Raw genomic sequence first — 17,074 nt, forward strand, 5'->3', positions numbered from 1 at the left:
AAGATTTATGTCACGATTGGCTTTCAATAGTTAAACCGCAACTTTAAACCGGAGTTTAAATTAAACATGTCTTGAGAATACGGGCCTTTATTTTTTCGAATTAAGTCACCGTTATTTCCTTTGTCTCTCTTAGTTTTTTTTTACACTTCAACCTATAATTTTCCTTGAATTATTGATAGAACATTCAACTCTTCTCACGCCTAGCACTTTCTCTTGCTAACATCCATACCTCTTAACAGCAATAACATCAAGATAAGAGAAGAAAACGTATAGAATTTCTAAATAGTTTTATTTGCAAGAGAGTGATTGAATATTTTGGAAGTTCACTTTTTCGAGTTCAGTTCAGAAGCGACCTCAGCCATTATTTCATTGAGAAAGGTAGTTGCAACGGATAAAGCATTGTCTATCAGCCCATATTCGACTTTTGGCAGAGACATTTCAAGCACGACGTCACTGTTGTTGTCATCGAAGAGTTCATCATCAAAGTCTGTCAGATCACTAACAGTTGTGAACGTGTCGACATCGTATTCATCATCGCTCGCGATGCTGGACACATCCGTAAGGCTGTCATTATCCATTTGATCCATAAACCTTAGCAGACTAGATGTAGAATCTGATAGGAACGATTCGCTATCACCTTCAATCGATACATTCTGACCAGGTTGATGAGAGTCATCGACGTTGTCGTCTTCGCTTTCGACTTGCTTTAAGGTGTTTACCGGATAGTACAAGGTACTTTGTAATCCGTCTTCCAAACTCCATTCGGATGTTGTGTCGCTGTAAGCATCACTGATATTTGTAGAGTGGAACTGTGTTTCAATAAATAAGATAAGATGTATCTAATATTAAAATCAACAGAAACGGCCCTGCAAAGTACATTTAGTAATTTAAAATTCGGAGAGAGATCTTAAAGGAGAAAATTTGCAGAGCCAGAACAGGCCATACCTATAAACAAAAGGAAGTTTTAAAACTTTCTCAGAGTCTGGTTGTCATGCATTACAGAGAATAGAATCAATAAATTTTCTTTTCAGCAGTGCATGGCTTACCATTTTGAGGGCCTCTGTTGTTAAAGCATTTTTTCGAAAACCATCGCTGTCATCCTCGGTAACTGTAAACAAGGATAGATTATAATTTATCAAACTTGACTAAAAATCATTGTATAGCGCAAATATTAAAATTAAAGTAGTTTATTAGTAGTACCAAAAAAATCACGTTTCGTTAACTAAATATGAATTGAATCAAACAGTTTAGAAATTATCTTTAAATTGAGTTGACAGTAATTTTTTTTTCATATCATGTGTGTGAGGTGGGATTCTGATGAAGAATATCGCCCATACCTTGGAGGAAACAGCACAATTTTGTCAAATTCTTTCCCATGCTCTTTCGAAGTCGGGAGAAATATCTTCGCACACGTGAAGATCGCCGAGCCATTCTCTTTGAGAGATCTAAAGACAGGAGCAAAGCAAACGTCTTGATCGCAATGAGAATTCATAAAGAATGAATTGTTTAAATTGCGTTGCTAATGTCATCGGAAACTTGCAACTTTCTTTGTTACGTATGATTTTGAATAAGCGGTTTTAGTATCTCGCTCCTGATTGGTCCAAAGTTTATGTTGTTGCGCAGTGTTGCTGCACGGGCATTGTTAGGTAAGTCAGTGCGCGTAGAAGTTTTCAAAAGGTTTTGTCATTGGATGACTGGCAGGTCTCTGTGACCTCACAATGTTCACAGACATACGATCTTACGTTATGTTATAGACTGGCGCCGCTTTGAGAGTGTAAAAGCGCAAAAATGTTGATCAGACAAAATATTTTTGAAATCGGATTTTCGCCATACTTGACTAGTAAAATACATTTCCTCTTCATGAATTCCCATAAACCGCAATTGAAACGTCCCCTTTTTATGTCAGAGTATCAAATATTTTCTGCTCGCGCTTTTGACTCATAATTTAGTTAGACATACTTCTTGTTCATGATTACAAAAAGTGCCTATAATATCCCGATTTTAGGTCCCAATCGCATAAAAGAACAAAAAAAGAAGAAATATTTCAACTCTCGTATCGTGCTCACCTCATGTGTTAAGTAAGATTCACATTATTTTTCACAATTTTCACGCTTTTTCCTATTCAAATCCTACCTTCAAGTTATTGCCCGTTCAACCCTGTGGCCTTATTCTTAAGTAAGGTTTAACTTAGACCATGTTTTAACGGTGTTTTAAGAATATGGGAAGCCAAAAATGTCAGAATTATATTTATATTGTATGCTTCTTATGTTAACTCTGCCTTTTCATAAGGGCAGAGTTATAATAATTATACTCCCATAATTGCAGTGGCCCTGTTTTTTTCTTTTTAGTGAGATTCATATTCCATATACTTTTCACAACTTTTATGTTACTCCATTCATATCATCCTTTTCCTTTTTTTTTATTCCAAGTGCAATTTTTTTATTTTGCCGAATTAAGTCCCCATTCCTATTTCCTTGTATTTTCTCTCTTGTTTGTGTTAAACTTCAGTTCATTTCCTGACAATATTGATAAAAACATTCAACACTTCTCACACCGAGCAATTTCTCTTGATTTCATTGTTTCTCTTTCACAATTTTAACCGCAATAACGTAAAGATGAGAAAAAATGTATTTTTCAAATCGTGGAATTCATTTCAGTCAATTTGACCATTTATTTATTCCTATGTATCAGCACCAAATTCTTTACTGCCATACACTTAGAGTGGATTTAATGAAACGAGCTGCACCAGGGTTGATTTTATTCCATTCTCTTTGTAAAATCAAACAACCAAATTTGTATGTGAAGTATAAATTTCTAAAACGATTGAAAATGTTTTTCATCTACATGTATAACTCCCATCAGGCCCTGATAGGTGTAGATGAAGGCGGCATGTGATTTCACTTCACGATGAGGGAGACGAGAATTAAGAAGGGAGCTGCGTTGTTACTCTTTCCAGGCGTTTAATCTATTTATACGGTGACACCAAAGTTTGCTCCATGCAGAGACAATTAGTCCGTGCTTTATTTCGATAAGATATGGTTAAAGGGTTGCAATAGCTAGGTTTTATATCCAGTTTAGGGTTAGGTTTAGGATAGGGTATAGTCTTTTATTCAGGGTTGAAGTTGGCGATTCCATATTAGTGTGTGGAATTCACAGCGGAGCAAATGCCATGGAACCCTATTTATACGGGAGTGAGCCAAATGAACGAGCCAAACATTTCCATTTTAAGAGCGATCTTTTCAGATATTAGAGACCTTTGAACGTGATAATAAGGTATAATAGAATATGATAGATAATGGGAATTTTCACGTTATGAACCCAATTTAAAGCGGTTACAGGGGATGACATTTTCGAAGTGAAGCCTAGCAAGTATGAACTTCCAAATAAAAGTAAATCTACAGCGTCTGTAAATTCCTTAAAGGACAAGTCCACCCCAACAAAAACTTGATTTGAATAAAAAAAGACAAATCCAACAAGCATAACACTGAAAATCATCAAAATCGGATGTAAAATAAGAAAGTTATGATATTTTAAAGTTTCGCTTAATTTCACAAAACAGTTATCTGCACATCCTGGCTGGTATGCAAATGAGGAGACTATGACGTCATCCACTCACTATTTCTTTTGTATTTTATTATATGAAATATGAAATATTCTAATTTTCTCCTCATTGTCAAGTGATTCAACAATTAATTCCTCCCTGATCATGTGGAGTTAGCATTGTTTAATACTATATGGTTCAGTCATGTTGGTCCTTATTGTCAAATCTATAAAAAATGAAATATTGTATAATTCAAACATTAAAAAACAAAAGAAATAGTGAGTGATGGACATCATCGACTAAGTCACCTAGTTGTGCATATCACTGTTTTGTGAAAAATAAGCGAAAATTTAAAATGTCATAACTTTCTTATTTTACATCCGATTTTGATAAAATTTTCAGCACTATGCTAGTTTGATTTTTCTCTATTTATTCAAATCGCCGGGGTGGACTTGACCTTTAATGTGATCGTTGCCCTGTAGATAAATTTGAGATGATCTATGTTTTTTTCCTTTGTGATTTTTTTTTTGGGGGGACTTCATTTTCCAAAGCTCCCCCTTAAAACCGCACCTGCTTATACGCAGTAAGTCTTATACGATCAAGGAAAAAAAGGAAAAGAGAAAGGGAAAAGGTAAAGACATACTTTTCGGAATATTATGTTAAGATCTATCAAAAAACGATTTATTTTTTGTATTTAAAGAGTCAAAAATTTTGATTGCTCTTTTCGCTAGCTCGACTCTGTTTAGAACTTTTGCCCCATCCGCCCGTGTTTGACCCTCTAAAAATTCAAGATTTTTAGCTCATATAATGTCACTGTACGTAGTATATTAAATAAATGTTCACATCTGTTTTAACTAAGTTCAGAACATTTCATTCAGGCAAATTAAATCATTAATCTTTTGTGTCACTAAAATAGGGGCAGCCCAGCCAGGGAGTTTATATTCTAAATTTTTGCCCCGTATTTCATCTGCCCAAATCCGGGCCCAAATTTTGTCACTGGGAGGGGGGAAGGCTAGTAATTTTTATTTTTATTTTTTTATTTTTTTTTTGGACAAAACACCTCTTTACAAATATCTTGGATCCGCGGCTGAAGAACATTGGGAGGAAAGAAATCCTTGAAAGGATATTATTTCAAGTTTGTATGGACTGAAAAAAAATGTATCGCTCTCCCACTGATCATTTAAGTTAATTGTCAAATATCTTTATGATACTCATCCGCGGATCTGAATATTATTATTATATTTGTGATAGTGTACAGATCATTGCGCACTCCGTACGTAATTTATCTATGGCACGCTTTACATTGTAGGAGTGATCACTTCCAAAGTCCGGCAAAGAAGCTGAAGCTGGTATGCTTTTGAAATATTTGTATTGTTGTCCGATGTTGCATTTTATTTCATCATTTAAGGAAATCAGATAATGCATTCAATCTATGTGATTGTGCTGAAGTAATTTTTACGTTTTAGATAATGAATAAAGGACAAATTTAATGGCGTTTGCTAATCAATGTTGGCGCAGGTTTTGAAGCGGGACAGAAATTAGTACAGGTGGGACTGCGATAGCACTGACTGTGAGTGAGTGTGAGATTGAAAATTAACTCGGACTAAAAAAAAGGAATGATTTCAAGTTGGGCGCTAATGCAGTTTCGCACCGGCCGGTTACCAGCATACCTCATCACCAATACTTGTTCCCAAATATCATGACAAGCATGACAAGTCTCTCAGTCACATTTCGAGGTCAATATACCCACCTCTTTTCCAAATATCGCGATCGGGAATGGCTGTAGGCCTATTTCACTTCAGCTTTGATCTCGAACGATGTCTTTCGAATCCTCAGACATCACTTCGCGGATCGCTTGGATTCGCCGTGCGCCGTAATGTTGATATGGACTGAAGTTAGCAACCAAATCATGCGAACATGTGGCAAACAAACTGCAAGCATGCTGCAGGCGAATCTTTTGGTCGCATAGGCCTATATGGTAATATATGGAACGCCAAAAAATGACGTCATCTCGTATCAGTCGTCTATGTCGACGTGCATTTCTAAAATGCTCAATCATGCTAATGTAGTAGTATTTCAGGATGTTTTGTACTTCCTAACATGCTCGTCTTTCCTTCCTTTTCCCGCTTTCCTTCCATTTTCTCTATGTTTTTCTTTCCCTTTTCATTTTTTCCTTTCTCTTTTTCCCCCTTTCCTCCTTTTCTTTCTTTCTTTCTTTCTTTCTTTCTTTCTTTCTTTCCCTTTCTATCTCTTCTCTTTTTCCTGTTTTTTTAATTTTCCCGGTGAAATCTGCCAAGGGGGGCAGCTTGCCCCCCCCTCCCGCCTGTTACGCCACTGCCGCCACTCATGAATACTCTACTTGTTTAGGGGATCTAGTAGTTAAGTGACCTTATTGTATTTATTACTCGTATAGCTGCAGTGGAGAATGGGAACCAAGGATTGATTAGAATGTTAAATTCTATTCATCATGTACTTTGTAGTTAGTTTCTTTAACATATTATAGTGTGAACCTGTCGCTATTGGCTTACAGTAACGCACAAAAGACGTGTGTAGTAATTTTTATGGGGTAATAAGTATATATATCACCTGTGAGGGAAAGAGTGGAAAGTGAGGTTAACAGGAGGAAGGTTCACAGATATACTCACCAGTAGGAAGTTGGTGCAAGGCACGTTGGAAATTAATGATAAGGTAACCAAAAAGCAGGCCTAAATAACTTGTGGATATTGCTGGTGTGACGTATTCTTGGTGTAGATGTAGAATTGCCGATGTGATGTATTATTGCCGCAACTAGATGAAACCCGAAGGGCGAACGGGCGAAGCAGAAGGTAGATTTGTGTAAACACAGACGTCCTCGTCTCGCACCGGTCGACTCTCAAGTGATGAAGATGGCTTCCACGCAGGCAAGGCCCCTTGCGAACGTACGGCCGTCCGTTCGCGATCTCCCCATTTTGGGACGCGCGCGTGCAAGCTACCCATACCCTGTGGTCTTAGGCACTTACGACCACACTCCCCCCGACTTTAGGACAGCGTTGTCGCCTTTTAATTTAAGGATAGAAAAATAAACCCTCAAGCGGGTAGTATCCAAAAATTTGATCATGGCCCTTGTACGGGTCGCAATGATTCCAAATAAGGTAAGAACGCATATATTAATCTACTGTCGCGCTCATGGATTAGTATTAAATATCAGGAAAGAGAATCCCTCAATAAGTGTTCGGACTAGTAGATTAACACGTCACAAGTCTGTATCTTTTAGTCTAATATATATATATATATTTTTTTTTCTTAAATACCTAACCAGCTCTCAAGTAAAGGTCCAAGGGGTTTTGTATCTATGTGACTTTTGAAATATTTTGATTCCCAAACTTGCGATCACAAGATTCACTTGATACCAATACCGAGACTACCAGGGAATCCCTTAAAAAACAATTTGCCTGCATATTAATAATAAAAAATAAGGTTAAAGGTATTCTTTCCTTTGTACTCATGTGTAGTTTTAGCACAAGTACTAACAGAAAATTAGTTGATACAATTTGTCTTTGCTGTATTTGTTGCAATATTTTACCTGTCATATTCTGCACTTTTCATTGCAATTTTACAGGTATTTAGATCAAACTCTGATCTTTCTTGTAAAAGAAAAACAAACCAAAGACAAAAAAGGTATGTACAAAATTACTTCCCTGTATCTAGGTGCTGCTTTCATGTACACCTAGGTACAAGAGCCTACAATTTCTGCTGGTCCTCTGCAGAATTTCCTTGAGAGGAACATTTCTTATTTCAGCAATTGCAGCCGCTATATCTCCAATATAGTTGGGTGTATTCACTCCCACATTAGTCCTGAGGGGCAAATATGGTGAGTCCGTCTCGATCAGCAGTCGTTCTGACGGGCAGTGCCGCAGTGCGCTAAGCTGATCCGACGTGAATACACGCAACAATCCGGAGAAACTTACATAGCATTTTGGGAAATTAGATACCCATTCGTTCATAGTCTCTAGATCGCCCGAAAAGCTATGTAAGTGGATCCGCTGATAAACGGAACAGTACAACCTTACCTGCTTGAATACCTTGCGGTATACCAAACGAGTAAGGTCCGGGTTTCCCTTAGGTCCCCGAATGTGCATAATAAGGACATAACCTAAAGTGCCCAGTTCTAAAATGCGATTTAGAAGACGCATCTGGGAATCCCATGTGCTTGGATCAAGATTGTAATCCAACCCTACTTCACTAATACCTGAGACCCGACGAGATGACAAAGTCTGCTCAAGGTATGCGAAATCGTCTGCAGTGTATGTACCTGCGCGCGAAGGGTGAATTCCAATAGCAAGATGCCAAGGATGCCCAACTAAACGCGGCATTTGGCTGTACGTCCCTGGGTCACAAAAATTCATAACGCCTCCTATAACTCTGACCGGAACACGGGGCGGTGCTAACTGTTCTTCCGTAACATGCCCGAGATGTGCGCTCAAACGGTCAGGGTGATAATGTGCGTCAAAAGCTGTTAGAGCAGGTCCTGACTCATCAGGACCAGACATAGCAATTGGCGCAGATCTTGACGGCATCGCTGCTGGGATAGAGGTCGCCACGCCCGCACTTGCAGGAATGGTCATTGCAATTGGCGCAGATCTTGACGGCATCGCTGCTGATATAGAGGTCGCCACGCCCGCACTCGCAGGAATGGTCATTGCAATTGGCGCAGACCTTGACGGCATTACTGGCAGGGTAGAGGTTGCCACGCCCGTACTGACAGGAATGGTCATTGCAATTGGCGCAGGCCTTGCTAGCGAGGTAGAGGTTGCCACGCCCGCGCTAGCAGGAATGGTCATTGCAATTGGCGCAGGCCTTGCTGGCGAGGTAGAGGTTGCCACGCCCGCACTAGCAGGAATGGTCATTGCAATTGGCGCAGATTGTGAATGCGCAATTGGAATCTCAGAACTGCACGTACGCACCACTGGTGGAGCAGCAATTGGCGCTGATTGTGTCGCTGGTTTGTGCTGACATTCTTGGGGAGGTGGTACCTGCTCCTTTTTTATAGAAGGAACGGAGAGAACTGAGAATCTGTTCTTGAACCAAATTTGTCTGGTGCGAGGTAATTGGCCTACCAAAAATAGCAAGGGACGCCAATGAATGAGAATTGCCGGTGAATTTGGTGGTGACAAGTTAAACCGAGGAGGTATATGCCAGCCATATTCTCTCGAAAGGTGTATCATGTCATCGACAAGCTCGAGTTGAAATTGAGTCTTAATCGAACAATTCCACCTTTTGAATAAGAAATCAAACAACCCTATTAGCCCTCTTACTCCAAGCTCTTGTGAAAGAGTAAACAGAGCATTGATGCGCAGGCCACGCATCTTCTGCCAAGACTCAGAGGATTCCATCTTAAAACATAGGGGTAAATGAAACCTAAATGAGTGGTTAGCTAATTTGTCCCTTCTGAGGACAACCTTACACCCCCTAAAGGGGCACATAATTCCCCGCTTCACTCTACCCACTTTCCTCGAAGGAGATAGGGGAGTGCCAGCAATTGGCGCCTTGGGAATTGCGTTACCCGGACCCTTTGCAAGGGTTGTCTCTGAAGACACTTCCGGTTTACTTGGAAGCGCCTCCAAGGAATCGCCCGCGACGTCGTTAGCATCGGGGGCCTTGCCTTTGCTCAAGCCGTCGTCCACTTCCATGGACTCTACGTTCTCCATACCTGAGCAAATGGGAGAAAGAAAAACCAAAAAAAATACAATTTGATTATCTGCCATCCTTTAACCAGGCAGATATTAATAAACAAATCACGGTTAACAAAAAATGCATTTCAAATTATCTTCACCCATGGTTGCTGGGTCGAAAGAAACGAAGCAAACATGAAAACCATCTAATCCATAACTTTGCCTCAATTTGCAGACAGGGCACCTAAACTTATCCATAGCCTCCCCTTCCTCTTGGGATATACGAATGCAGTGCCCATGATACCAGTCAAAACAATAGTCACATTGGATCATGAAAGTACCATCATCCTTCTGACGACAGAGACAGTATCTTTCATGCTTGTTACCCCGAAGTGATAATGATGGAACAGGACTATTGTCTTTGCAAATCTTCAGCCGGTCGTGATTTACCACGAAGGTAGCTCGACGATAAGCCACTTGATAAAGATAAGGTGTGAACTTATGGATGATAGTGGCTGGTCCCTTCCAGGGGGACTTGAGTTTTCTACCCTTACCAGATGTTACGCCTGAATTAAGGAAATAAACCCTATCCCCAATTTCATAAGAATTTTGCCTTATCTTTAGGTCGTAGTCTCTTTTCCTGGTATTCACAACCGACTGAAGCTTGTCTCTCGCCGCCTCATGAGCCCTGCCAATCGAATCCCTCAAAGAAGAACAGTACTCATCTACAAGCATATGCTCCTCTGTCTGAGGCAAAGGATAGATCAGATCCACTGGCTGAATCACTTCCCTTCCCAGCATTAACATATTCGGAGTAAAACCTGTACTCCGGTTTACTGTGGACCTGATTGCCCCTGCTAGCTGTGGGAGGTAGAAATCCCACTCAGTTGGTGTTGAATTAATAAAACATCGGATTGCATCCATTAATGTCCTATTAAACCTTTCTACCTGCCCGTTGGCCGAAGGTCGGTATGCAGTGGTCCTAGTTTTGTGAATGTGTAAAAGTTTACACATGGAACGGAAAAGGTTACTTTCAAAGTTCCGACCCTGGTCGGTGAATATTTGCAAAGGACAACCAAAACGGGTAAAAAACTCATTAACAGCTGCTCTGGCAGTCACTTCTGCCGTTTGCAGGGGAAGGGGAATACATTCGACCCATTTTGTGAATTGGTCAACTATAACTAAAATATAGACATTTCCTTGCTTTGTCTTAGGGAGTGGTCCCAAAAAATCCAAATGTACCCTTTCCATCGGTACACCGGCATGAAAAATAGTCATAGCATGGCGCCCTTTCCGTGCAGGTTTCTTATTAACATTACAAATGTCACATTGAGCGATAAAGTCCCTGACGTCCACGGTCATGCCATACCAGTAATATTTTTCCTTTAATTTAGCTGTAGTACGGTCTATTCCAGCATGCCCAGCTAGAGGTACATCATGGTTTAGACCTAAAAGGACTGATTGTAAACTGTGGGGTACTACTATCCTATCTTTTGGGGCACCTTTCTTGAACAAAACACCATTTTTTAAATAAAAGTTGTCCCTGTTAATCCACAAGGCCTTCTGCCTCTCACCCCATAACATAACAATACCTTCTTCTGGTTCAGTCCCATCTTTTAACCATTGTATTAAATGAAATAACACAGGATCTTTAACTTGATGCTCTAAAAACTTAAAATCCGAATCAGAAGAAATGCTACTAACAAAAGGAATTTCACAATTCTCCATTCCCTCTTTTTCTTTTTTGGGTGATTTGCCCTTGTCTTGAAATGAGCCACTATCAAGGTTGACTATAATCTCTGGGTCATTTTCCCTAAATAAAATGTCCATATGAGATACACACATGTCCGCTGAATGATCATCATTCACAGGTTTTTGCCTGCTTAATGGAACTACATTATCAATTAAACGAGCAAAAACTGACCAGTTATTATGAGCCCGTTCACAGTAATTACAGCCCCCACAGGGAAGATCTGTTGGAATTAAACCTAATGAATAATTCTCACAAGCGGATTGCGAATGATCTGGCCTACGCGAAAGCGCATCTGCATTGGCATGCCTCTTACCGGGTCTGTGCTCAATGACTAAATCATATTGACTAAGAACTTCTAACCATCGCGCAAGTTGGCCATGGGGTTCGCGAAAGTTTAACAGCCACCTCAAACTATCGTGGTCTGTCCTAACAATAAACCGCTTACCCAAAAGAAAATGACGGTATTGCTGTATGAATTTTACTACAGCTAACAACTCTTTGCGTGTTACGCAATACCTGCGCTGTTCAGGTGACAAACTTAAACTACCATAAGAAATTACTCGTTCGACACCATTTTGAACTTGTAATAATTCAGCTCCGATTGCACAATGCGATGCATCGGTATCTAAAATAAAAGAATCATGACAATTTGGCAGCGCTAAAACTGGAGCAGAAGTCAATGCTTCTTTGAGTTGCTCAAACGCTCTTTGGTGCTGCTCTTCCCAAATAAAAGTACGCTTCTTGCTTGTTAGCGCGTATAAAGGGTCTGCAATTTCTGCGCAGTTTTTAAGAAAAAGCCTGTGATAATTCACCAAACCCAAAAATTGTTGCACCTCCTGGGTACTCTTTGGCGTTGGCCAATCTAAAACCGCATTAATGTGTTGCGACCTCAAATGCAATCCTTCTGCATCAACTTCGCGACCTAAAAATTCAACGCGACGTTGGAATAAACTACATTTCTTGGCCTTTAACTTCAGACCATATGTCTGGAAACGTTCCAAAACCAGTTCAAGATTTTGCAAATGATGATCAAAAGAACGTCCTAAAACAATAACATCATCAAGGAAAGCTAAAGAGATATTCCAGTTTAAACCACTCAAAATTAGATCCATAACCCTAGAAAATGTGGCGGGAGCATTACATAACCCAAAACCCATTCTAACAAAATGAAATAAACCATATTTTGTAATGAAAGCAGTTTTTTCTCTATCCCTTTTGTCTATGTGCACCTGCCAATATGCGGCATTAGCATCTAACTTGGAGAACCATTCATTCCCCCCCAGAGTGTCAATGCACTCTTCTATACTGGGTAAAGGGTACACATCCTTCTTAGTGACATCGTTGAGTTTCCTGTAATCGATGCACCATCTAACCCCACCGTCTCGTTTTCTAACAAGTACGGGTGGTGCGGCCCACTCTGAAACAGAGGGTTCTATAACACCAGCATCAATCATTTTTTGCAAATGATTCTTTTCCTCATCCACAAAATTAATAGGAGTACGTCTCATTTTGAGTTTTACTGGAACAGAATTTCCTGTATCTATACGGTGTTCAATTAAATTAAAACTACCTAAATCAAATTCATGTTGGGCGAACACATCACTATATTTACACAATAAACCCAACAATTTCTCTTTTTGTTGATTATCTAAATGGGTCCCAGAATCTATCCATAGGGCTTCCAAATGGGGGGGTATAACAAGTCCTTCTTCTGTTTCTTCATAACTTTTCTTTTGCTCTCCCAATTCTGAAATTAAACATACCTCTCCTACAGTCTTATTTTTTGACAATTCAACAGGTTTTGCTGTAGGGTTGACGGCATATATAAAGAAATCAGAATCCCCTGAATGTAAAGTACGGGGAAATAAAATTGGCAAGCTACAATCAGGTTCAAACAAAACTGCACCCTCAAACTTGGTATCCCAAGAACACTTGACTCGAGCTGCAGACCACGGCGGCACCAAAGTGGTCCCATACAATCGTACAGGATAGCGCCTGTGATCGCGCTCGCGTCCAAAGGTCATTGGGATCCGTTCTCCCCTAATGACTAACTCTGCGGCAGGAATATCAATCAAAAACCCATACTTACACATTAGGTCCACACCCAATAGCATATCATCAACAATAGGGGCAACAAAAATCAGATCATTGTAAATGTGAGGCCCTATATGGATTTCTACTGGGCCTACCAACTTTCCGGCCATTTTCATGTCCCTAGCCGCGGTATTAAATGTTATAGATTTGATAACAGGCGGAGGATTTTGAAATTTTGCCACTACTCTATCCGAAACAATAGTAACCTCTGCCGCAGTGTCAACAACGGCATAGATAGACTTCCCATGGACTTGAATGGGAATAGAAAAACTGGAGGATGAACTGAGTTGACAAATTACTATTTCATCTTTGCCCAAATCTTTTGTCAGGGGCTCAGGTTCCGAAATATCAGGTTCCAAAATGTCATTAGAATCATTAATAGTGTTATTAATAGGTTCTGGATTGTCACCTCCATACTCCAATTCTTCTACTTTGCATTCCAAATTACCCCCTAAAGTTGAGGCAAGTCCTCGGTCAGAATTTGGGCTGGAGTCCTTGGTTCCATTTGATGGATCTCCGCCCTTAATGCCAAGTGACGAACAATCAAGTTCGGGAGAATTTGGTACATGGGGTAACTTTTGTGTGCCTACGAAAGCATTGACATTGATTGATTTTGCATCTACTGTGGACTCCCGGCCTCCCTCTGATTGGGCTGGAGTGCGGCCAAAGTTTCCAACCCCTCTAAGTTTGGGTCACAGGACGCAAAGGATACACTTTTAGGAGACTTTAATGGGCATTCCGATTGAAAGTGCCCACTTTGGTTGCACCTGAAACATTTATCGGACCTAAGGGGGGTACGGGCTGGTGATTTAGTAGCAGATGTTTCCGCAGCCCCTTTTACTACGAGAGCGGACAAGGCATTTACGACTTGGGTCAGCCTGTTAATTGATGTCCGCATCTCTGATATGTGTCCCTCCATCCTATCTATTTTGTTTTCCAGTGAACCCAGACGGTTGTCCTGGAGTTCTTTTTGGGCGCTGCCCCCCTGAGATTGATACTTAGGTGTGGATTGTGTTCTCGACACTTGACTTGATTGTGTTCGAGACACCTGCGCGGAGGGTGAAGACCACTTACGAGTTGGAGTATAGGGTTTTGACTCCTCCCTACCCACTTTCGAAATGGACACCTCCCCCCAAACTTCTTCTCCGAAAGTCTGCCTAACGGCGGGTTTCCTTTCACTTGTTTTCCCATGCACTAACCGAGATGTATGGGTAGTCCACTGAACAATTCCCACTGCCTCTTCTAGCGAACTAGGCTTCATGTTAAGCGCCCACTGCCCCGCATCCTTATTCCTACACCCTTGACAAAAACGCATTATGCATTGTTGCTCGAGAAAATTATCAGGTAATTCCGGAAAACCCCTCATAGCAAGATGGGATACGCGGTCTGCCCATTCAACAGTATCTTCATCTGATTTCTGTTGTGCATATTGAAATTCAATTTGCGATGTTTCAGGGAGCTCCCGCGCACCAAACCTACGATCTAACTTCCCCAAGAGATCAAAATAATCTATCCCGGGATCGCGCTGCGTTACTGCGGCAAAAGCCTCACTAGCACGGCCTTGCAGACACCAACAAAGGTTATCTTGCCGTTGCGCAGTGGTCCATTGTGCATTATCCGCAAATTTGTTAAATTTCTGAATAAATGCCATCCAACTTCCCCTCCCATCATAGCTGATACTCTTGGGGATATTTGAAGATGATGCCTTCCCCCCCGTGTTCCAGGGTGTGGTATAACTGGGTCTGTGAGAGTTACTCCCACTTGCCCTACCAACATTCCCTATCCGACCAGTCCCTCCCTGAGTCCCAGCCTGGGTATTCCTAGCGTTGGGTCCTACACTATACGCCCTAGATCGGGTTGCATCATCTCGAATCTGGGATGCGGGATACTGCCTAGTGCTTGCCATAGATTGCCTATCTAAGAGCCCCCCATCCAAAGGAATTTCAGGACTCATACTCGCAGGTACCGAACGGGTAACAGGAGGAGGAAAATAATCAGCGGCAAATGGAATAGGGGACTGAACTTGGAGCCTAGCCAACCGTTCCGCAGACGTAAAATCAAATATCTGATGTAAGTCTAGATTCTTTAGTGTGGGAATATCCAAAAGATGACCTACAGATAAATGCCCCCCAAATTCGTCACGACGGCGTAAGATAACTGCCGCGGTTCTCTCACCCACCCCAGGGACAGTTCGCAACTCTTCCTCTGTACATATGTTCACTTTAATTCTCTCCATCGTGAGGAAAATAATTAAAGACAGTACAGAACACTATATGTCACTAAGTCTTATTCCCAAATATTGAAAAGGGAAAAGTTCAAGGTAGCCTATATGGATTAAATCCAAGAATTAAAAAAAAAAATAATAATAATATATATCTGCCATCAACTGGCTGTCTTCAAGAAAATTGATTGAACAAATCCAAAATTGAAGTATCAAAAAGTGAATTTAAAACTTGCTTCTGATTTGATCTCAAAGATAAAAAAAACTTGGCTAAAAATATTCCCAATCGATCTTGACAAATTTAAACTTTAGTCAGAAATTTGTGTCAAAACTTATAACATTAATAATAGTTTTTGATATTTATAGATATATTTTAGAAGTATCGCCCTGAACTTCCAATGGAAAAATAAATTCCAGAATGTAAATTTCTCAACCAGAATGCTTTCAATGCACCCTCGGCAAGCGTACACACTCACAGTCACAGAGATTCAAAAATAGAACATTCAACATGGGAGGAAGACTGGAAAATCAATTTTAGAATCTCGCAATTCAGCATAAATATTTTGAAAATATGACAAAAATAATTCTCCAGAAATAAATCTAATATAACAATCACCCCAAAGGTGTGATTAAATTTGTTTAGATTTGGAAATGAAGGACTTAATCCGAAAGAAAAGATAACTTGGAACGCGTTGTGCAAGGTGTGGGTTTACGGGACGTATCGAGGATAGTCACCTTACCACACAAGACACCGCGTACAAAGTCAATGGGAAAAAATCTACGCAAAATGGCGGCGCAGGTTTCGCACATGACTCGAAACAATAGCAATTTGCATAGCGCAAAGGCACTATGGGAAACCCTGAACGGAATTTTCCAATCTCGAACCACGTGTTCGTAAATCACAAATATACGACAAACACTCCAATTTTTATGTAAAAATACGAAATAAACTACCTTTCGTAGTTTCCTGTCTTGCAAATTGCAACGATAGATCCACAGACCAAGATTTGCAGTGAATTACGACACTCGCTCGCATGCACACGGCACTACATGCACACCACACACAGCAAATGGAAAATCACACGTGCGATCCTACCCCCTTCCGAAAATTCACGAAGGAAGCAAAACACACTCCCGAAATACACTCAAAATGAAAAATGAAAATGAATTGAAGCCCAATGGGATGCCAATTCGCGTAAAGTAAGATCCGCAACGCCACTGTAGTAATTTTTATGGGGTAATAAGTATATATATCACCTGTGAGGGAAAGAGTGGAAAGTGAGGTTAACAGGAGGAAGGTTCACAGATATACTCACCAGTAGGAAGTTGGTGCAAGGCACGTTGGAAATTAATGATAAGGTAACCAAAAAGCAGGCCTAAATAACTTGTGGATATTGCTGGTGTGACGTATTCTTGGTGTAGATGTAGAATTGCCGATGTGATGTATTATTGCCGCAACTAGATGAAACCCGAAGGGCGAACGGGCGAAGCAGAAGGTAGATTTGTGTAAACACAGACGTCCTCGTCTCGCACCGGTCGACTCTCAAGTGATGAAGATGGCTTCCACGCAGGCAAGGCCCCTTGCGAACGTACGGCCGTCCGTTCGCGATCTCCCCATTTTGGGACGCGCGCGTGCAAGCTACCCATACCCTGTGGTCTTAGGCACTTACGACCACACGTGTATGCGTAAGGTTCTAACTTATGGCAAGCCATGTGTTTCCTAATCAAGTATTTTTGCGTATTTCACAACTTTTTCCATTTTGTTAATATGTTTCTCTTGATCAGGGTACTTTTTGGGAACTTGGCCCTTTCTT

At 40.7% G+C, this 17,074-nt stretch overlaps 1 protein-coding gene across 1 annotated transcript; it reads right to left on the reverse strand.

Annotated features, from left to right (window-relative positions):
• Window positions 1-323: 323 nt before the first annotated feature.
• On the reverse strand, window positions 324-16,595 carry LOC135157089 (uncharacterized). The gene is made up of 3 exons (XM_064111589.1): window positions 16,577-16,595; window positions 7,591-9,230; window positions 324-809 (listed from the first exon to the last, which is right to left on the reverse strand). The coding sequence occupies exons 2-3, from the start codon at window positions 9,226-9,228 to the stop codon at window positions 324-326; spliced, it is 2,124 nt and encodes a 707-aa protein (XP_063967659.1). The 5' UTR covers window positions 9,229-9,230; window positions 16,577-16,595.
• Window positions 16,596-17,074: the final 479 nt, after the last annotated feature.

Source organism: Lytechinus pictus, chromosome 16 (assembly GCF_037042905.1).
Source record: "Lytechinus pictus isolate F3 Inbred chromosome 16, Lp3.0, whole genome shotgun sequence".
NCBI lineage: Eukaryota > Metazoa > Echinodermata > Echinoidea > Temnopleuroida > Toxopneustidae > Lytechinus > Lytechinus pictus.